This window comes from Eschscholzia californica, unplaced genomic scaffold (assembly GCF_041429995.1).
Source record: "Eschscholzia californica isolate CP2 unplaced genomic scaffold, dmEscCali1.0.p SCAF_6, whole genome shotgun sequence".
Classification (NCBI taxonomy): domain Eukaryota; kingdom Viridiplantae; phylum Streptophyta; class Magnoliopsida; order Ranunculales; family Papaveraceae; genus Eschscholzia; species Eschscholzia californica.
This window is the reverse complement of record NW_028238483.1, coordinates 36514739-36536397: the sequence shown is the minus strand read 5'-3', so window position 1 is coordinate 36536397 and position 21659 is coordinate 36514739. Positions and strand designations below refer to the sequence as shown.

The window sequence follows — 21659 nt, the reverse complement described above, 5'->3', positions numbered from 1 at the left end:
ACGAACATGCTTGAATTTGGTAGATCAAATTTCGTTGTTCGAAGATTGATGAAGAAGTGCGGAAGGAGAAGTGGTTCTCGATTTTTGTAGGGAGAACCAGAGTTTTAAGTTAAAGGGCATTTTGGGAACTAAAAAAATAAAAAATGACCTGAATGATAATTACCTATATTATTTCAAACTTTATGTATCACTACCAATAATATTATGACAACTTTTGGTTAATAGAAAAAGATGATGGTTTTTTTAGTTATTATGATAATTTTCTGAACTTAAATAGCCATTTTCCCAAAGTTTTATTCCCGGACACATAACGTGCAAAATATAGACTATGTCCACGGGGTTTGTTTTGTTGTATATTTCAACTACAACCCACCTATAATTAAATTAGTACTACATAAAACACAACTTATTCAAGTACACAATTATTTTAATTGAGCTCACATGTCTCTTCTCCCCCTCAAAACTAAAGTACAAAACCTTCCATTAAGAATCTCTATTATTAATCAAGTACTTATAAGGAGAGAAAGAAGAAGGAATCACATCAACAAAATGAAGAAAGAAGAAGAAGAAGGTAAGAAGATAGTTATTTGGGATTGTGGAAGTCCATTATATGATTCATTTGAATTAGTTTCTCTTACTCATGTCATAGAACGAAATATGATGGCATTAATCTTGCCAACATCTTCTTCTAGAGGATCATCAAGGAGGTTTTTTAGTCGAGTCTCAGCCATCCCCGAATCCATGTTAATGCATTCCATCAGTACGAATGATTTTGGAGAAAATTCCGAGTTGTGTGGTTCATCATTTCTTGATTCTGTAGCGAAGAAATTATGGAAGATGAAGCAGGAGGTGATGAGAAAAAATATATTGACAAAAGAAAAGGTCAATAAAAATGGGTCTCAAGGATTTCTTGATTATTTTATGTGTTGGAAGAAATAAATTGAAGTTGGCCTGCATTAATAGGAATGAAATGTGAATTTCGAATTGTAATGTTTTATTTTCTGCAAAAATTGAAAGAACTAATTTATGTCGTAATATTTGTATTTAGATACGACGTAATTCCAAGTCTTAAGAATATTATAGGAAGTAGATATCTCTGCAATTTCGGCTTGAGATTATGTTTTTAGACTATATGTTATATTGTTGTAGAAAATTGTTCATTTAGATCGAGCTTATGTATGACTTCTCTTCTTTTATTAATAGAAATTTAAGTTACTAATCCTTTCTCTTTTTCTAAGAGATGAATGTGATGTGTCTGTTTATTGGAAACATCAAGATTCAAATTTTATTGTATCAAAATATGCATGTTCTATATAACAGTGGTGTTTTTGGTTAGTAGGTTTACTCTATTGGTGTTTTAAGGTTTATAAGGAAATTGTTTAAAAATAATTTTCCTTTTTCTTTTTTATTTGCAAAATACTTACGGTGGTTACCGGAGTTTTACGCACTTCACTATTAAAAAGTATACTCAATCCACCTAGTGGGACTCCCACGTGAATCGCACGTGAGAGAAACCCTTGTTTCTCTCTCCACGAGGCTGAACAAGAATTTCTCTCACATACAATTCAAGTGGGAGTCCCATGAGGCGGGTTGTGTAGCCTTGTTGCTTCACTATTATATATGTTTCGAATAAAGTAATAAAGGCGGTTCCTGATGACCTTCATGGTTTGTTATAATACGAGGATATAACCGTGCTCCCTTATCAGATAGATCTTATCTTTTAGGGTTTGTTTTTATGGTCTTCAAAGCATGCATCTGTAATGAGTTTATCGTCAAATACATGTCCTCGTATAATGTAACAATCCTTCAAAAAGGAAAAGAAAGCGTCAATTTCATATATACTTTTAATGTGAATATATATGTTGAGTCATCACTAAACAAATTACAAAATTATTTTCTTGTACGTACTCTTGTACGTACAAAGTACGTAAGATAATTGGAGAAGATAAACTTTAGTTTACAAAGACAAAATGCACAATTTCATTTTAAGGAAATGAATGTTCACTCCTACCTTTACTTTATTTATACTCTTTAACACAAATAATAAATAACTAACTCCACCTTCATCTTGAATTGAACTTGTTACGATACTCTGAGTACAGTAGTTTATAGGCGCCTTAGCACAGACCAATCTTGAATTGAACTTGTTACGATAAACTCTGAGTACAGCAGTTTATAGGCGCCTTAGCACAGACCAAAATTTTTGATCAATGTGTAAATTTTTGAGACACCAATGGTTTGGGATCAGAACATCTATTTTACAATACAACCAAATACTACTTCTTTTTCACTTTAAACAAATCTATAGTTTAGCTACAATATCATTACCCCTCCTCTCAGCACAAGATTCGTACAAATCTAGATCTAGTTGTCCTTTCACCTTTTATATTATAACTCACAGAGTACGTTCACCTTCAGGTGAGTTTAACTCACATTCTCAATCGTTAAGAGTGAGATGGAAGATCAAATCAAGGGTTTAGTCCTTCTTGGGTGTTTTGGTCGCCTGGTGGGTAAACAAATCCAAGAGTTAGAGACAGAGGTCATTTGACCACATCTGACCAACTCTGACAGAGGTTTGCTCAGAGGCAAGTATAGGCTAAAGACTTTTTTTGCGACCTGTGAGAAAATTCCAAAACTGAGAAAGTTCCAAGAGCACCAAAAAAAAAAAAAAAAATTTGCTCCTGCTTCCTCGTCTACAGGTGCTCGCCGCATGGACCCAGAACTGTGCTTGGGGCCTTCGAGCGCACTCATTGACTCTTCTTCTTTTTCTCTCTCTCTTTAGATGGAGAGCAGAAAATATGTGCCCAATCTAATTCTAAATGAAAATCTTTATCCTATAAAACACTTGGAGACGTTTCCATCACATATCTCAAAATTGTGGATTATTTTGATTGTTTACTACGCTTCTTAACCAGGTGGTGATACATAGATGTAACAGAGAATTTCTCTTTCTGTATTACGTACCATCTGGGCATATCTACCTGATCTGGCTGCAAAGGGGGAGCCAATGTTATTGAAGCTATGTTAGCAAGGAACATATTAGATAAAACGATGTCTGTGTCTCACTGTCCTTCAGAAGACATTAGTTGATGAACTAAAGTGAAAGCTGTTTTTATTTCTGTTGAAATTGACACAGTATCGAGCATACTCTCATTTGGAACCCGACTATCCAACCAGATACTAATATTTATTTCCGAGCTTATTTCCCAAGTAATTAAAGATTCAATGATAGGGATGAGTTTTCAACTGAGTCCATAGCGAAGATCCAACTCTTGTTGTTACTTTGCACGACCAATTGGATGGATACAATACTTTGACTTGATGAATTGTACCCTTGGAGAATTTAGCTACGAAAATCAGTCTCCATACCATTTTTTATTAGAAAGCCAAACTATCTTGTTCAATTTTCCTAAATCCTAAAACCCGTTGTGCAAAAGTATAAAGTTATAAACGAAAATTGCTGGGGTGTAGGAATCAAAAGTAAGAGGCCTCCACTTACATTTGTATGGATATTGTCTAATTAGATGTACATTTACACACTTTACTTTGCTATAGAATATAATTTTTTTTTTATGTAATGCCATTATTTTTCTAGAAAAAATGATTTCACCTTTATGTCTTCTTTTTATAAGGTCACTTCATATTCAAATAACAGAGCTCGGCTGGGAAAGGCAAAATCATATCAACCTCTCTGACCACCTATTCAAAACTTTTAATAGTTAATTTAGCCCTGATGGTTACCCACTATATTTGGTGTTTTTTCCGCATCGAAAGCACTGAAAATGAGTACTTAGAATCTATATTTTATTCACTCATTATTTTTACTCACTCATTATTTTTATTCAAAATGTGTAACAAGATATTATGCACGGTAACAAATGGAAAAGTAGGCGATATGTTTTTTTTTTGATGAAAAAGTAGGCGATATTTGATGATCATAGGCAAAATATAGTGGGTGATGAGGGGGGATATTTGATATTCATAGGCGATGTCCGACATTTTTTTTTTTAGAAATCGACTATGATCTATGTTCAACGATAACGGTCTAAGTTAAACAGTAAATGAAAGGTTTAAAACCCGACAAATTTATTACATTATTTACACCTATTATAATCCTAGTTCAATGAACCATGAATTTCGTCTTCTTCGATAATGTAGTTTGAAACTTTAAGAATTTAGAGTTTATGTCAACGCTTTCAACTACTGGGGGTAGTGGATTGGGACTTTCGTGGATATTTGAGTGTCCGCGAAAATCCGAGGCATGGCATTCAATTCCGGACATTTGAGAGTCTACGAAAGTCCGAGACAATCAAAGCCAGACATTTGAAAGTCCACGAAAGTCCAAGGCATTGAATTCCAGACATTTGAAAGTCCTCGAAAGTTCGAGACATTCAAATTCCGACATTTGAGAGTCTATGAAAGTCTGAGGCATTCGATTATAGACAAAATGTCTCAGGCTTTGGTAGACTTCATAGTTTGATGGATTTTGTGAAGGGTTTTGGGACAAATTTGGAGCCCAAAATGAATTTACAAAAACAAGAGACATTCAGGATCCATCATGTGATTAAACAACAATAATAATATTAAAATAATAAATGACCACCAAATGTCCTTCAATGTCCACAAATATTCACGAGATGTCTACGAAAGTCGAAAAATATATTTTGAAATGTTCATACAAATATATTAATCCACGTGATTAAACAATAATGATAATATTAAAATAATAAACATCCACCAAATGTCCATCAATGTCCACAAATATTCGCAGATGTCTACGAAAGTCGAAAAATATATTTTTGAATTGTTCATACAAATATATTATTTAATGTGATTAAACAATAATAATATTAAAATAATAAATGTCTACCAAATGTCCATCAATGTCCACAAATATTCACAGACGTCTACGAAAGTCGAAAAATATATATTTGAAATGTTATTATAAATATATTATTTCATGTGATTAAACAATAATAATATTATTAAAATAATAAATGTCAATCAAATGTCCACCAATGTCCACAAATATTCACAGATGTCTACGAAAGTCGAAAAATATATTTTTGAAATGTTAGTATAAATATATTATTTCATGTGATTAAACAATAATAATAATATTAAAATAATAAATGTCTACCAAATGTCCACCAATGTCCACAAATATTCACAGATGTCTATGAAAGTCGAAAAATATATTTTTGATTAGTATAAATATATTATGCATTACACATTTTGTCAATGGACTGAAGATCTTGAAATGTTCCCAGATATTTTGTCTATGGATCAAATGTCTTGAAATGTTTATAAAGATATTTTGTTTACAAACTCAATGTCTTGAAAATGTCTATTAAGACATGTTGTCTATAATATATCATCTGAAATGTCTACGGGACATTTTGTCTATAAAAATCTGTAAAAGTCCCAATCCAACAACCCCTCAAACAAGAGGTAATTATAGTTTACCAAACAAAAAAGAAGAAAGAAAAAAAAAAGAGTTAATTCCTATATGGCCCCGTACTTTGTGATCAGCTTCCTTTATGGCCCCCTTTTTTTCGTAAATTCAAATATGACCCCCTATTTTCAGGTAAATGTCATTACTACCCTTCCTAATTCTAAATTTAAAACATTAAAACAAAATTATTTCTACCTCACCCCTCTCTCCCTCCACCTCATCTCACCCTACACCTCACCCTTCTTTCTCTCTCTCGAACTCACCTCTCTCTCTCTCTCGAACTCACCTCTCTCTCTCGAACTCACCTCTCTCTCTCGAACTCACCTCTCTCTCTCTCTCGAACTCACCTCTCTCTCTCTCCAACTCACCCCTTTCTTCTCCGGTGAGGTTGCCGGCCGGAAAATTTTCCGGCCGGCAACCTCACCGGAGAAGAAAGGGGTGAGTTGGAGAGAGAGAGAGGTGAGTTCGAGAGAGAGAGAGAGGTGAGTTCGAGAGAGAGAGAGAGGTGAGTTCGAGAGAGAGAGAGAAGGGTGAGGTGTAGGGTGAGATGAGGTGGAGGGAGAGAAGGGTGAGGTGGAAATAATTTTGTTTTAATGTTTTAAATTTTGAATTAGGAAGGGTAGTAATGACATTTACCTGAAAATAGGGGGTCATATTTGAATTTACGAAAAAAAGAGGGCCATAAAGGAAGCTGGTCACAAAGTAGGGGGCCATATAAGAATTAACTCAAAAAAAAAAACTAGAGGTGATTATAGGACCAACCTTTAACATTCTGATCTGAAGTAAAATATTGTTATACTTTTTTCAATCTTAATTTTTAATTATTTTCCTGGTATAATTTTTTTTTTGAAAAAGGGAATCATACTCACAAATCCCCATCACATGAAGAACTCATCTTTCTCTCTCTAGGAAAAAGTCTCATTATCAAAAGACAAGGGTCACACTCACAGACACAAGAACACACAAAAAATTCTAATTTGTTTCTGATTCTGAATAAAGTGGAAAGTGTCTCTGAGCTTCAACTCAGAAACTTTGTCACTTCCCCCACGTTACCTTTTTTAAAAGTATAATATCTTTCTCACTTTGATTTTACTTTTTCTTTCTACTTCTTCTCTCTGATTTTTAGATCTCCTTTTATGGGGAGCTTCAATGGTGGTGTTTTAATGAGCTTACTGACACACATTTTGAGTTCTTATTTTTAGAAGTTTGAGCTTAAAAATGGTGGAATTCTAGGGTTTCCTTCTCTTTTCTCAGTTCAGTTAAGTGGTGGGTATTTGAAAAAAATGGAGGAAGCATCAAGACTTCGTCTTGTTCGTTGCCCTAAGTGTCAAAATCTTCTTCAAGAAATCCCAAATGAACCTGTTTATAAATGTGGTGGATGTGGTGCTTTTCTTCAAGGTGAGCAACTAATTTCTCATACTTTCTCTCTCTAAACACTACCTTTTTTCTCTTCAGTTGTTTATTTTGGAGTAATTTTGAGTTTGGGTTTTATGTAATTTGTGTTGAAATCAAACAGCAGAGAAACAATCTTTATGTTCAAGTAATGAATCAATGGAGAAATCTAATGAAGAGAGTAGTGTAGTTAGTTCTGAGAAATTTGAGGGTTTATCTAATGAGAAAAGGGTAAATTTTAATCTGAGTGGGATTTCAGAGGTATTAGATAGAGAGAGAAATGGATTAGAACCTAGGAAGAGAGAGAAAGAAAATTCCTTTTCTTCCAATAGGGACAGTGTTCTAGCTTCACCATATTTTCCAAGGAAAACAAGGCAGGAAACTAGATATAGTGATAAGTATAGGCATTTTAGCAAAGATCCAGTCGAAAATCGGGTTATGGGGAACAATCACGAGATGAATATTGACAGGGATAATGGGGTTGGAGTTAAGCATGAAAGTAGGGAATCTGAACACCAAATTGGGTATAGGAGATCAAAGCAAGTTCTTGATTATGGGTCAAATGAAAGAGATCAAATGACAGCTAATAGGAGAACTACAAGAGCTGTAGTTGATAATGTGAGTTTCCCTGGTTCGTCTTATCCTAATTATCAACAACCAGGTTCTTGTTATGGCAATGGAGGTATGATGAATAATCATAACAACCTAAGTGGGTCTGATAGAGTGGAACTACTTGAGGAAGATCGTGCCGAGCTTCTTAGGAAGCTAGAAGAGATTACACAACAATTAACTAGATCTTGTAGTGTATCAAAGAGAGCAAAAGAAACAGTTCCTTTGGCTACTTATGTTGGTGAAAGTAATTGGGTTCCAACTAGCTCATCTAGATCAAAGCAAGTTCCTTCGCAACCATTTCCAATGGCTGACCATTTAGGAAATTCACCTTATATCAGCAATGTCCATGGGCCTGTTTCTATGATGCATGGGCCTGAAAGAGATATGCAGGGTTTCTATAACGCTCCCGTTGCAGGCCCAGGACATGGAGATGTGTCTGGACCCAACATGCCTGGTAGAGCTCCATATCCACCGTGGCAGGAATACCCACAACAATCATCTCACGGATACTTTTCTGGTCAAGTCTTGGATGTTAACCGAGAGCAAGTTCCAATGTACCAACATACCAACTCCTTCCACCATCCTGAATGTGCTTGCCCACATTGCTATAACCGACGCTGGCAAGTACCAAGCCAAGATCCACCAATTAACTTCCCCAATAGAAGGTTTCTGGATCCGGCGGCAAATAATCCTGCAACTCACCGTCTCGGGGATGCTAATGCAGTTGACCCATGGGCTTGTAATCCCATACATGCCAAGCCTCCATTAATTTCTCGCGAGAGCCAGGCGCAAACGAGGGCAAATAATGATGATGCTGGTCTTGATAGGGGACGCTTTCAGAGGCTGTCACTAGCTAAGAGAAGCGGACGCCGTTGCCTTCCCATAGCCGGTGGGGCTCCATTTATAGCATGTGATACTTGTTTTGAACTGCTTCCACTGCCGAGGCTCTTGCTGATGGGAAAGAGACAACAGAAACTCCGATGTGGTGGTTGTTCGACTATTAACTCAGTTTCAATTGGGAAGAATAGACTTGTCATATCTGCACCTCCAAAAACTAAAAAAGCTCCTCTGGAAGTCAGCGACGGTTCTCTGGATATGGTAAAAGATGGTATTTTACGTTCTCATGGTTATCCTCACCAAAGTAGAACAAATCATTATTCTAATGACTATGAAAACTCTGACTTTGTTCCTATGGATGAGAGGGTGAGCTCGAGCCAGTCTGAAAAGTCGCAGGATCACATTTCTTCATCTTCTAGCAGTTTCGAGGATGAGGAAAGTCTCGAAAGTGTGATTTCTAGACAAGACATCTCAAGCTCTTATGAGTTCCCAACGAAGGCGAATGTCCTTCCACACGATCCTGGCTCACCCACTCATGAACGTTATGGACTTCCTTCTGACCAAATTGTAAGCAAGTTAGGGAATGGCAACATGAGTAAACGTAGGGATGGAGAGATAATTGCCTTTACTAGCGACACTTCCGGACAGAGTTCTGTGCATAGCGAGACAGTGGTATCTGAGATGGATGTTTCGTTTAAGGAATATCTGAATTCTGATGTACCTCGGGATTCTAAGGTGATTACTGAAGTAGAAAATAAACCAAAAAATGGTAAGACGGGTGATTCCTTCTTTGTAGGGCTAATGAAGAAAAGTTTCAAAGACTTATCTAAGTCTAACCAAACTGAGGATAATGAAGAACCCAATGTTTTTGTTAACGGGCAACCTATACCAGAACGATTGGTTAAGAAGGCGGAAAAACTAGCTGGAGCAATCCAACCTGGAGAGTATTGGTAAGTTCATATTTCTCTTAGGTGTATCATTGTTGTGATGTTACATCTTTAACTAAATTTCTCATGGTTTACTCTTCTGAACAGGTACGATCCTCGAGCTGGGTTTTGGGGAATGATGGGCCAGCCTTGTCTAGGCATAATTCCTGTGAGTCCAGTTCTCTTTTTAAAAGACGTTTCTCTATCCATGGTTTGTTCGACACAAGTTTATGATTTGGAATATATTTTTGAAGTACTTGATACATTTTGCAGCCATTTATTGAAGAATTTAGTTACCCGTTGCCGAAGAATTGTTCTAATGGTGATACTCGAGTATTTGTCAATGGAAGAGAACTTCACGAAAAGGATTTGGATTTACTTGCTAGCAGAGGACTTCCGACTACTAGTGATAAATCTTATATCGTCGAGATATCTGGAAGAATTCTGGATGAGGACTCCGGTGAAGAGCTTGATTGCCTTGGCAAGCTCGCTCCAACGTAAGTTCCAGTCTCTCTCAAAATAAATTCTAGTATAATTTTTCCACAGGCCCGAGTGAAATGAACAATGAAGTGAAGTAGATAAAACAAGTACCAAACTTATTTTGGGAAACACTCATCAACTTTCCTCAATGTTTTGCATCATTGATCAATCAATAATTGATCAATGATGCAATTCTTTTCTCACATTAAGTTTTTTATTCAATTTGTCTGGAAAATTTATCCGATTTCTTACCAAACCATCGTAACGGGTAGCATTTACTATCACAAGTTGCTCAAAATATGGGGTCATCATAAAGACTCTCTAGCGAAAGCAGTTTAGGGTTAATGATGTGACTGCTTTTCACTTCAAAGTTTTTAAGTAGTAATAACCTCGAGAGAATCGTTAACTAACCTCTAGTTGCATGTTTCTACCTTTAAACTGTCCTATATCTTGTGTTCGTTAATCTTTTGTTTTTTACAGTGTTGAGCGGCTAAAGCGTGGATTTGGCATGTGCATACCGGGAGTATCTGCATAAATAATCACGATGTTGGATTTCACCGACCCTCCTGTTGGCATTAACACGAGACCGAAAATGAAGAATTAGTAAATGGTAGAGATGAAAGTGGAGTAGTTAGAGAAGAATCCTGGAAAAACATTCCTACTTAGATTCAATGCTAGTTTAGTAATTAACATCGATTTTTGTTTCTCTGTGATTTACCATGTAACTTTTACAGATGCTGTATTATGTGGTTTATGTATTGGCAGGATAGCATTTGTATGATGAATTTGTTTTGAGTTAGAAGTCTCATCTACTTAATATGGCACCAGAGATATTGGCCTTCTTGTTATTGGGTTTATATATGGTTTATGATCAACTGGTCTTGAGTCAAAAGACTAGAAGAGGAGGATGTTTTTTTTAGAAAATATAACCTTCTCTTCCACAGTTAGGATCATACTTCTCAAACTTATCTTTAAGGATTGAGATTACACGTTTCAAATTTATTTAAAAGAGTTAAAATTATATTTTCCAAACTTATCTTCACTAGTTAAGATTACGCCTTCCAAACTTTTTTATAACTGTAAAAGTTACTGACTTGTGTGTGTTCAGCGAACACAAATTATACCTTGTCAATTAACATGGTACGGAGAATTGGAGACCTTATATTATAGTAATCTTGTGCTTTTCCTAATAAAAACTATAGTAAAGTGGCACTTAAACATTTTGTACTGTGTAAAAACTAATTTTAGTGAATGTGGGACTATCTTTTATCAATGTAATGTTGAAACATTAGTATTCTTTGTTTGATGAAATTTATATCCATTAAATTTATACCTCACTTAACTTTAATAATGAAAAGCTCTGCCTTACCGAATTATTATATTTTATAGGATAAAGTTTTTCGGAATTTGATCAGTAACCATTAAAAATACTTACAGCACTGTGCATTCTCTCGTTTAGATATATATATAACAGAAAAACCAAAACATTTTAGTTGGTCCCCAAAATATTCAATATTTATTGTGTTTAAATATTACTATGTCAACAACTCAGTGGAGGATTTATTACTCAACCATCCCACCCACCTTCCTAGATCCGACTTTGTTCTCTTGGAAAATAATTATTTATGCTGCCACAAAATCTACACTTGGAACACTATTTACTTAATTTTTTAAGGGTACTTATTCAATTTCAGATAAATACAGAAACACACATAATATATTACTAATAAAATGGTGTTTCTTTTTTTATTTTGAACAGTAAAATGGTGTCTTGTAACACTGAACTTGTAAAACTCGAACTCATATATTTTTTTTGCTCCAATGTTTCCAAATTTTTCAATACTTTATTTTCATATTTTCTAGTGTTTTTTCTTTGATTTTGTTAGGGGTAATCGTCTTTGGACATTTCCCTTGAGTCTGAAAGATCAATCAAAAGACATGATTTTCTTTTATAAATATCAATCTCTCAAAATGTTAAGGACAAAGCTTTTGATGAAATAAGGGTATGTGTATTATGTATTTTCAAATACATATGAACTTTTGTAGAATTTTACACAATATTTGTTAGTTCAACCCTTTTGTTTGATACACTTAGCATAAATGACTCTAGACAATTTCCATGTTTCTTTTTACATATAATTTCAAAACAAAGCAAAAATGTACGAGAAACTTTAGATTGATCAATATTTTTTGATAATCTTCGATCCAATAACATTGGAAAAAATCTATAGTTTAAATTTGTACTGGTTTAGTAATGAAAATATAAATTAGTTTTAAATACTGTTGTACAAAATTTCAGTTCATACGTGAGTATATAACCTTCGATCTTTGTTTTGTTGAAATATAACTGTCCATCTTGATATACTAGACATTTAACGTGCTAAATGATTTTGCCCACGATTTTTTTTTTTTTTGAATATTATGTTGTAAAATTAAGGTGCAATATTCCTTGTTAGGAAGTTTACAACACACCATAACCATGAAAAAGAAAAAAGAAAGAATTTTCACCACAAGGCATGAAAGAAAGCAGAAGGTCCAAAACCAATGTCGGTTGGGAAAAAAAATTAGTTCATTTCTTGGTAAGGCAAGCCAAAAGCCAAGGCAGTTGGTTTGATGCTTGTTAAAGCAAGAGAGGTTTAGGCAGAGTAAAGTTCTACTGTTACTATTTTCTTTCCAAACCCCTTTCAACTTCTCTACATCTTCTTCAACATCATTTCTGATTTTCTTAGAGAGAGAGAGAGAGAGAGAGAAAATGGTGAAAGAAAGAAGTTTAGATTTGAACCCATGTTCTATTTTCAAGCAAAACCATTTATTTCTTAAATTCTCTGTTTTATTTCTTCTAATGTGTCTTGCTTTCTATTTTTTATTTTCTAATAGTCCAAATGAAGTTTCTTCTGTTGCTATTGAAGCACCTTTTTCAGGAACATCAACACTAATTTCTGCAGATTCACCTTCTCCTGCAAGTAATTTTGATGATCTTCAGAAAAACCCAGATCAGATTTCTCCTGAAAAAGGTTTCTGATTCTTATAAAGTGTTTAATTTTGAGTTTGGGTTTTGTTTTTTTTCTAGGTAATTGCATGAAAAGAGCAAGATCAAAATTTACACCCAAAAATTAATTAATTTTTTTTTTTTGGAGTTTGACTTGTTATTGAATTACATTTTGCAGAGAAAAGAGTTGATGAGATTTCACCTTCTCCTTCAACTTCAAGTACTCCAATTGAAGCTCAAGAAATTTCTAATCAGATTTCTCAAAAAGGTTTGTGATTCTAATTTTGATTTTGTGGTTTGGTTCTAAATGCAGGAAGCACTGATTTGGCAAGTACTCTGATTCTTATCTTCCATGATCCATAGTTGTCTATTTTCCAATATTTAAAAATTTCTCTTATGAGAAGTACTAGGTTATATATTATATGATCTCTCAAGACTCTATATGTGACAATTGACATTGGCACATGTATCATCATTGGTGTCTGTCACTGATAGCGGTGACAGATACAATAGCACGAGGATAGGGGTAAAACGTTGTTACGTCCGTATACGTAAAAGACATTGACCTAGAGTGGAATGTTATGGTCCGATCAGAACGTAATTGAGAGAGTCCACACAAGATTTACATACAAATCTCACATTATACCTCTAGCTAGTGTATCCACATAGGGTATCTGACCGCTTGACACGGGTATCTGAACTGAGAAGAAAAATTATAAGAGAGTACGCATATTACGTAGGCATAGGCTAAATAGCCATACCTTGAACTTGATCATTAGTTCATTCATTAGATAAGTTTTAATGCTAGCAACTGCGATTGATTTTAATGCAGGAAAATGTGACCTTTTTAGCGGAAATTGGATTCCTGATCCATTGGGCCCAATTTACACTAACGAGAGTTGTTATGACATTGAGGGTCATCAAAACTGTATGAAGAACGGCCGACCCGATTCAGCCTACCTTCATTGGAGGTGGAATCCGCAAAATTGTGAGTTACCACGGTTTAATGGAGAGAGATTTCTTGAACTAATGCGGCATAAATCATGGGGATTCATTGGTGACTCGATTTCTCGCAACCATGTTCAATCATTACTCTGCATTCTTTCGAGGGTAAATTTTGAGTACTTAATCGGATCAGATTATATCGGTTAGATTAAGACCTTAAACTTAATTTATAATTCATCTCAGGTTGAACGAGGGATCGAAGTCTACCACGACGAGGAGTATAGATCGAAAAGATGGCACTTCCCCACTTATAATTTTACCCTCTCGGTGATCTGGTCTCCCTTTCTAGTTAAAGCTGCCATTTTCGAAGATATAAATGGTGTCTCATCGTCCGAAATTCAGTTACATCTCGATGAGCTTGACAAGACATGGACAGATCAATATCAGAACTTCGATTATGTCGTTATTTCAGGTGGAAAATGGTTTCTCAAGACAGCAATCTACCACGAAAACGAGACAATTCTTGGCTGCCACTACTGTCAAGGGAAGAACTTGACTGAATTTGGGTTCGATACTGCTTTCCGTAAAGCTCTCAAGTTAGTATATGACTTCGTCATAAGTTCTAATCACAGTGCTGTAGTTTTATACAGAACTGCCACACCCGATCATTTTGAGAATGGAGAATGGTTCAGTGGAGGAACTTGTGACCGAACTTCACCATTTAAGGAAGGCGACATTAGCTTAAAATATGTCGATAATGTTATGAGGAATATCGAGTTGGAAGAATTTAAGAACGCAGTAAGCTTACGGGCCGAAAAAAGGGTAGATCTGAAACTGTTGGACACTACCCGTCTTTCATTACTTAGGGCTGACGGGCATCCAGGTGCATACAGACAGTTCCATCCATTCTTGAAGGATGAAAAGGCCAAAGTTCAGTATGATTGTCTCCATTGGTGCTTGCCTGGACCTATTGATTCTTGGAGTGATTTGGTTATGGAAATGGTAGTGAATAATTGAGATTTTCGGCTAGAGATTGAAACTAGATAATCGATTCTTATTAGGTTAACCTGTTTCATCACGCGACGTCAGAGTGGTGCGTCAATTCATGAACAGAGATAATAGTTGCAGATACTTTCGGTTTGCTTCTTCCACGAGTGTCAACGTTTACCTCATTCAGAATTGTAAGCTTGCAATTTGGAAGAGTTCTAAGTAAGTTTTTGTGTTTCTTTTGCCGAGGAACTTCAATCACAAAATGCAAGATGTGATTTATTTTGTTCATTGTACATGATGTTTAATACTAAAGCTTACTAGTTTATATATGAATTTTGTTGCTTATCAAGTGCATTTTTGTACTATCTTTTTTTCGAAATTTTGAGTTCATTCAGTACCTGAGCAATTTTTATCATAAGTAACCTTACGACTAGTGTGTCTATTTCACCAAGTCGACCTAGACCAGTTTTGATATCCCAATGAAGATCCAACATTGCCTTTGTAGACTATCAAGACATAATACTTATTTATTGTATGTTTTTTTTTTTTTTGAATTGGTAAGCGTGTGCCTCGAACTCTATTTATTGTATGTTCTTTTATTTGTCTAGTCAGTAAACTAAGGCACATTAAAATATGACCTATATTGGGAATATTAGGGCAACAGCTAACAGGAAAAGGATGTCGTATGGAAATTCTCATCTCCCAGACCTTTGTTGTCTTTTTTTTTTTCGTTGAAATCCCAGACCTTTGTTGTCGGTGCTGAAAAAAATAAAAAAATAGTACTGCAAATTGGATATTATTAGTTTTTGATGAAAGGACACTTTATTTATAAAACAAAGACATGTATATAGAGTAATATTTAATTAAAAAAAAAAGGAGGAATCCTATCTCAACTTAGTTTTTTTTTTTTTTTGTTAAACTCTATCTCAACTTAGTTACTTACAATTTTTTATTATCAAATTATCACATCTCACTCCAGAATCCATTAGGGGAGCCGTTTTATATTAATAAATATATCACCTGAGAGTATTTGCTTTTTAGTATGTCATAGTCTTGATACTCTGAAGTAACAATCTCCGTCAAACGCACAGAAAAGATATCAGTATCCTAACCAAGATGATCTTCTCGACTAAGTCAGATGTAATTTGGGGTCAATATAATTGTTAAAAGTTTCTTACGGGGATATTAGTAAGGGGGTAACTAATGTGTAAGAATAAGAGGAAGCAGAAAAACTGAATACCGTAACTTTTTTTTCTCACTAATATTAAGGTTAACTTCTCCTTTTTTTACAATTTTAACGAGTAAATATTCAGCTGTGAAGCTTACATTTGTTGGATGGTAACCTCTACTTTTCCCGATTAGGACAGTTTTAAATATAAACAAATTTCAACTCATCTTACTCTTGTGTATATTCTGGAAAATTATATCTTAAAATATGTGTTAGATTGCAATTATTAATAAATCTGGGGCAGTCTTAAAGTTCCAACAAATAAATAAGATTAACACTAGTAATTCTTATGACTTTCCTCCTAATCTCTCTTTGTTTAGCCATGGAAACAAAACTCTAATAGAGAAGGTAACACTCTTTTAATTCTTGCGACTTACTTCCTAATCTACTGTCACTAGAGGACTTACTACCAAAACCTTACCTAGAAGAAAAATACAAAATTGGTTGAAAGGAAGTGTGGCCTCTTTTTATTCTTCTTTTTCTTCACTATTTGTGACAAATTATTGGGTTAGTGAGAGAAAAATGGTGAAAGAAAGAAGATTCAATTGGAACCCATGTTTTGATTTCAACCAAAACCATATATTTTTGAAGTTTGCTGTGTCATTTCTTCTAGTTAGTCTTGCTTTTCGTCTCTTTTACTCTCATAGTTCAAGTGGTGTTCATTCTGTCACTGAAATTGAACCTCCTTTTCTGGAGAAAACAGTGAAAGAGAAAGATTTACTAAATCCTGCACCTGAATCTGTTGAAGTTGACAAGAACCCAGATCAGATTTCTCACATAGGTTAGTAGAGTAGTAGTTTTGGAGTTTGGGTTTTTAACAAACCCAAGAAAGAACAAGAATTAAACCTCAAGTAATTACAGATTCACTTTGAACTTTAAAGTTTTGCTTGTTACTGATTCACCCTTTTTGGGCTTTTCAGGAAAACCATTGGATGAGGAATCAGAAATTCCTTCAATTAATGGTCTTGAGACTCAAGAGGATTCAGATCAGATTCCTCTTAAACCAGGTTTGAAATGGTTTCATTTTGAAATTTGGGTTTTAAATTCATGAAAGAACAAAAGTAAAATCCAAAAGTTTTTTGGGTTCAAATTATTTTATCTGTTGCCTTTATGGGTATCTGATTTTATCTTATGAGAAGTAAAAGTTAGGTATGATCCTTGCTACTAACAATTTCAGTCATGAATGTTTTTATGTACTGATATAAGTTTTAACTGAGCAATTTGATTGTTTGAAATGCAGAAAAATGTGATATTTTTGTTGGGGATTGGATCTCAGATCCATCAGGTCCAATATATACTAATGAGAGTTGCAATGTCATTACTGATCATCAAAATTGTATGAAAAACGGGCGGCCTGATTCAGAGTATCTATATTGGAGGTGGAAACCGCGAGATTGTGAATTGCCACGGTTTAATCCAGAGAGGTTTCTCGAAACAATGAGGAACAAATCATGGGCATTTGTAGGTGATTCGATTTGTCGGAACCATGCTCAGTCTTTGCTTTGCATTCTCTCGAAGGTATGTTCAGCGGTACATTTTGAGTTTTGCTGTGCGGTTTGATCTTATATATATTTTGATTTAAGCTCCTTTCTACTATTCTTTGCCTGTCCATAATTAGTGAATTGCCTTCTTTATGTGATAGTTGAGTCAAAAGTTTATGTACTAGATCTTCCTTTGCTTTAATATGCTAGTTAATGTCAAAACCAAAACTAAGTGAAAGCCGAGAAGAAACAAGAAAAGATGACAGTGGTTCTCAGTCTAGTACCCATTACCTTCTTATACTTAGGAGCCTAAACAAAAGTAAATGGAAACTGATCTGAGTGTTTATAATCTGTTTCGACTTTCAACGCACTTTATACCAATGATATTGTTTTGGTTTTTGTGGGTTTTTAGAAATCTTCATTAACCCTTTTGAAGATTATTACATATCCTGTAATGCCTCAAGGTCTTGATTTCTGGAATTAGCGTTAAGTTGGTATACCTTTGTCCTCTTTTTATACTACCACTCGAATAGTACGTGAATTGGCTACACCCCAGTAATCCTTCAGTGGATATTAAGTTCATGAAGAAGCCATTAGGAACTCAGTCCTCGTGATGGAGTCGATGTAGTTTAATTGTAAATACCTCCATCAGAAGGAACTCCTATATTTGAGGCTTGCTAGTTGATGTGTCTTGTTTTCATTCTCCACATCAGCATTTCCCGCAACATTATCTGTAATACCTTTTCCTTTTTTTACTCCAAAATTTTCATGTCTCCTTCGCTACTTTTAGAGCATGAACATCGTCAAAGTGAAGAAAGCTTTGAATTTCGGTTTCTCATATTGGTGACCCGTGAAATCTGGATTCTTTAAAGTAGTATCTATGTCTATCTTGCATAGGCTTCTTCTTTCAATATTCACCAATTATGCAACGACAAACCGGCACCAAGACAATGGAGTTGTAGTCCTATTATAGCAATGTCTGTTCTTTGTTGTTCTTCAATAGTATATTCTTACTTGGTTCTGTAGATCAAATTTCTCAATCTAATGGTATATTCTTACCATAAAAGTCGATATCTTGCTTTTTTATCGCCAAAACAAGTTCATAAATTCAACTTATCGTCCATTTCAGGTGGAAACAGCAAATGATGTGTACCATGATGCAGCATATGCATCAATAAAGTGGCATTTCCCCTCCTATAACTTCACACTCTCAGTGATCTGGTCACCGTTCCTTCTCAAATCCGTCACTTTTGACGATACCAACGGTGCCTCAACCGGTGATGTTCAATTACATCTGGATCAACTCGACAAGAAATGGACCAATCAATATCAGAGCTTCGATTATATGGTAATTTCTGCAGGAAAATGGTTTTTCAAGCCATCCATTTATTTCAAGAACAACACAATCATAGGTTGCAATTACTGTCAAGGGAAGAACTTGACAGAATTCGGAGCTGAATATGCTTACCGTATAGGGCTTAAGTCGGTGCTCAAATTCATCACTGACTCCAACCATAGCGGCACAGTTCTTTACAGAACTACCACACCGGATCATTTCGAAAACGGCACATGGGACAATGGAGGAACTTGCAAACGGACGGTACCATTTAAAGAAGAAGAGGTTAGTCTAAAAGATTATGATTCTTCATTCCGAAATATAGAATTGGAAGAATTTGAAAAGTTTGTGAATGAAGGTACCGGAAAACGGGTAAATTTAAAACTTCTAGACACAACCCATCTTTCGTTACTCAGACCTGATGGCCATCCGGGTCCTTTTAGGCAGTTTCAGCCATTTTTAAAGGACAAAAATGCTAAAGTTCAGTATGACTGTCTTCATTGGTGTTTGCCTGGACCTATTGATTCTTGGAATGATTTGATCATGGAGATGTTGATGAATAGTTAAGATTTAGAGATTCGGGTTCTAATCGATATCGGTTCAAAGCTCCTGCTTTTTTAGGTGCATCCTATTACCTCAATTGTTAATGGGTTCTTCAGATTTTGGTTGTTTTCTGAAAGCTTGGGTGAAAATTTGTTTTTCCATGAGTTGTGGTGTGGGGTTTGAAGTGCAAGAAGGTGAACTTATCTGCATTTCTTTCACTACATGTTGTATTTTTATGATGTATTAAAGCAATGTAATGATCACGGGGTCTGTCAAGAAAAGAGAAAAAGTTATTTGTGATTTTTTTCGGATATGATCTCCCCTGTTTCTCAATAGATGGGCTGAAGAAAAAGCACAAGCTGGTCCATGTCAAAGTGAAGATACATGGGCCTGGTAAGAGCAAAAGGGAGTGCCTTAAAAATTTCTTAATAAGAGTTATTTTCTTCTAGGTCCTTAAATTAATAGGAAATTATGAAAAGGGGCTTTCTTGTGTGACCTAAGATGACTAGCTTCCAAAGTGATTCATTTTTGCAATTCTCCTTTGCCTTCTCCTTCCCCTTCTTCTTATTCTTATACATTGTGTAGATAGGTATTATCGGGTAAATGGAGGGGCATTATTTAGTGGGTTATGTCGGAAAAATACTAATGAGTTAGGTTCAGACAGAATGTCTGTTGAAATCGGATCCAATTTGAATTGGTTTGAATCGTCAAGCTTAGAAAAGGAGCACACTATTGCGTTCGCCTCGTCGAGCTCTTAAGTTTAGAGTCAAGAATCACTCGAATTCGATTTTGGATGAATGTGATATTCAAATCTGAAGTTTGGACGAAAAATGGTTAAGTTGGGGGGACTAAACAGCAATAAGGAACATCAATTTGGGTCGTTTGGGCAAAACGTTCACGTCTAGATTGAACGACTCGCGTTCCAGCCACACCAAATGGCTGGATCTAATGGTTAGGAGATAGAGCCTTTGGGATCTCGGTGGGATGCTACATGGATAGTTGGATCTTTGCGTTCCACCGGCTTCGAGCAAAGAGTAGGGTAACCTAACTCTCCATCCAATGTGGTGCAGGACTATTCCAACTACTTTATTTTTTTTTCTAACTGACTGTTTACTGTTGATATTTTACCACAAGAGATTCATTTTACTTGGTACTTGAAACAAACAAGTAGTTAGGAACCTAGAAATTGAGTTAGATGATGAGGAGTAAAAGAAAGAGGTCAGAAGTTCTGTAATGTCGTCTCTACCAGGGCAGCTCAGTGAGAGAGAGGAGGCAGAGGGTTGGTTGGATGGGACGTGAGTGAGAAATTCTGACTCTCTCTCGCTCTCTCTAGATTTCATAAATCTCCTGTATCCCTCCCTCCCTCCCTGAATAGGTAAAGTCTCTTGGACCCATTCTTACAACCGGCCACTTCTGCTCTCTGCTTCTTCACAAAATGTCACCCCAATCAAACCCCCACTAATTTCACAATGCCAGAGGATATTCAAATCAAATTTTGATCTACCATATGAACTCTTGAGTATGGATTTTAAAGGTTTTCTTTTGTTGAATTACTACATTTTAAAAGAATGCATAAAAAATGTACAAAGTGATTATAACCAAGTACTTCGGCGATATAGAACACTGGTATGTCTGGATTGTCCATTGAAAATTAAGATTTTAACTTCTATTACTTTCTTATTCACCATCCAGTTGACCTTTCTCCACAAAAAAAATAGAAAAAAAACTTACAAAGACGAGGAATTGTGAGGAACATTTGTATATGTTTATGGTACAAATAGATCATTATAGACGTTGAAGGTTTTGTTACAACTTTTAAAATGTTGTTATTGTTGTAAAGCAATTCCACATCGGTGGTGAAACGAAATGTGATGCTCTTCTTAAGAAATTAAACTTTGATGTTGTTATGCCTTTAAGAGGTCCATGTATCAATGTAGTGAAGGAATATGCGCAACCTTAATCATCATATTTTACTATTTCTGTAATGGCATGACGTAATGTCTAATTAAGTTATCATGTATAACAAAATGAATGTATTTTGAAAAAAAAAAACATAAATGTATTAATGACAAGAGAAGGGTTCTTTATAACAAAGAAAAAAAAAACACTTGATTGAGTCATGCCAAATCCGTGGTAAACAATAAACACAAAGGGGCCCTCACATTTAAAATTGCATGAAATTAGGTATAAGATAGTGATAGGAGTGAAAAGAATAGGGTCCATTACTAGTTAAAGCACTTTAACGGCCATCTGTGTTTTCATATCTTGTCCCACATTTGAAGACCTTATTATTATGTCCCTAGCAACCTCTCTGTGATTCTCATTTAAGTTAGGTTCTTACTATCCATGCTAGCTAGCCCACACAAAGGCCTTGGGGGAAATTTGTACGCATTAATGTTGTACTGCAGGACAAGTAGCATCTATTTATGATAGTTTTGTTTTGGG

At 35.3% G+C, this 21659-nt stretch overlaps 3 protein-coding genes across 6 annotated transcripts; all 3 read left to right on the top strand.

The window, feature by feature from the left end:
• The first annotated feature begins 6229 nt into the window (after positions 1-6229).
• LOC147534268 (uncharacterized) lies at positions 6230-10504 on the top strand. 4 transcript variants are annotated; one of them, XM_086645339.1, is made up of 6 exons: positions 6230-6519; positions 6658-6853; positions 6972-9246; positions 9331-9391; positions 9496-9719; positions 10183-10504. In XM_086645339.1, exons 2-6 carry the CDS (start codon positions 6739-6741, stop codon positions 10235-10237), a joined length of 2730 nt encoding a protein of 909 aa, XP_086501465.1. In that variant the 5' UTR covers positions 6230-6519; positions 6658-6738; the 3' UTR covers positions 10238-10504. The 4 variants fall into 4 exon arrangements, with proteins under 4 accessions (XP_086501465.1, XP_086501469.1, XP_086501468.1 ...); XM_086645343.1 differs by having other exon boundaries at positions 6301-6519; positions 6975-9246; XM_086645342.1 differs by lacking the exon at positions 6230-6519 and having other exon boundaries at positions 6605-6853; positions 6975-9246.
• Positions 10505-11821: 1317 nt separating this feature from the next.
• On the top strand, positions 11822-14975 carry LOC147534267 (protein trichome birefringence-like 24). Its single transcript, XM_086649094.1, has 4 exons — positions 11822-12716; positions 12870-12959; positions 13524-13801; positions 13880-14975. The coding sequence occupies exons 1-4, from the start codon at positions 12455-12457 to the stop codon at positions 14651-14653; spliced, it is 1404 nt and encodes a 467-aa protein (XP_086505220.1). The 5' UTR covers positions 11822-12454; the 3' UTR covers positions 14654-14975.
• Positions 14976-16178: 1203 nt separating this feature from the next.
• On the top strand, positions 16179-19503 carry LOC147534266 (protein trichome birefringence-like 25). Its single transcript, XM_086649076.1, has 4 exons — positions 16179-16635; positions 16775-16861; positions 17095-17372; positions 18465-19503. The coding sequence occupies exons 1-4, from the start codon at positions 16377-16379 to the stop codon at positions 19236-19238; spliced, it is 1398 nt and encodes a 465-aa protein (XP_086505202.1). The 5' UTR covers positions 16179-16376; the 3' UTR covers positions 19239-19503.
• The last annotated feature ends 2156 nt before the right edge of the window (positions 19504-21659 follow it).

What these genes read in the sequence shown, in the direction of transcription:
- LOC147534266 (XM_086649076.1), top strand. Translation starts at nt 16,377, where the DNA reads ATGGTGAAAGAAAGAAGATTCAATTGGAACCCATGTTTTGATTTCAAC. An exon ending in AGATCAGATTTCTCACATAG is followed by an intron (nt 16,636 to 16,774) that starts GTTAGTAGAGTA and finishes TGGGCTTTTCAG; the next exon opens with GAAAACCATTGGATGAGGAA. An exon ending in TCAGATTCCTCTTAAACCAG is followed by an intron (nt 16,862 to 17,094) that starts GTTTGAAATGGT and finishes TTTGAAATGCAG; the next exon opens with AAAAATGTGATATTTTTGTT.
- LOC147534267 (XM_086649094.1), top strand. Translation starts at nt 12,455, where the DNA reads ATGGTGAAAGAAAGAAGTTTAGATTTGAACCCATGTTCTATTTTCAAG. An exon ending in TAATCAGATTTCTCAAAAAG is followed by an intron (nt 12,960 to 13,523) that starts GTTTGTGATTCT and finishes ATTTTAATGCAG; the next exon opens with GAAAATGTGACCTTTTTAGC. An exon ending in TACTCTGCATTCTTTCGAGG is followed by an intron (nt 13,802 to 13,879) that starts GTAAATTTTGAG and finishes AATTCATCTCAG; the next exon opens with GTTGAACGAGGGATCGAAGT.
- LOC147534268 (XM_086645339.1), top strand. Translation starts at nt 6,739, where the DNA reads ATGGAGGAAGCATCAAGACTTCGTCTTGTTCGTTGCCCTAAGTGTCAA. An exon ending in ATCCAACCTGGAGAGTATTG is followed by an intron (nt 9,247 to 9,330) that starts GTAAGTTCATAT and finishes TCTTCTGAACAG; the next exon opens with GTACGATCCTCGAGCTGGGT. An exon ending in CTTGGCAAGCTCGCTCCAAC is followed by an intron (nt 9,720 to 10,182) that starts GTAAGTTCCAGT and finishes TGTTTTTTACAG; the next exon opens with TGTTGAGCGGCTAAAGCGTG.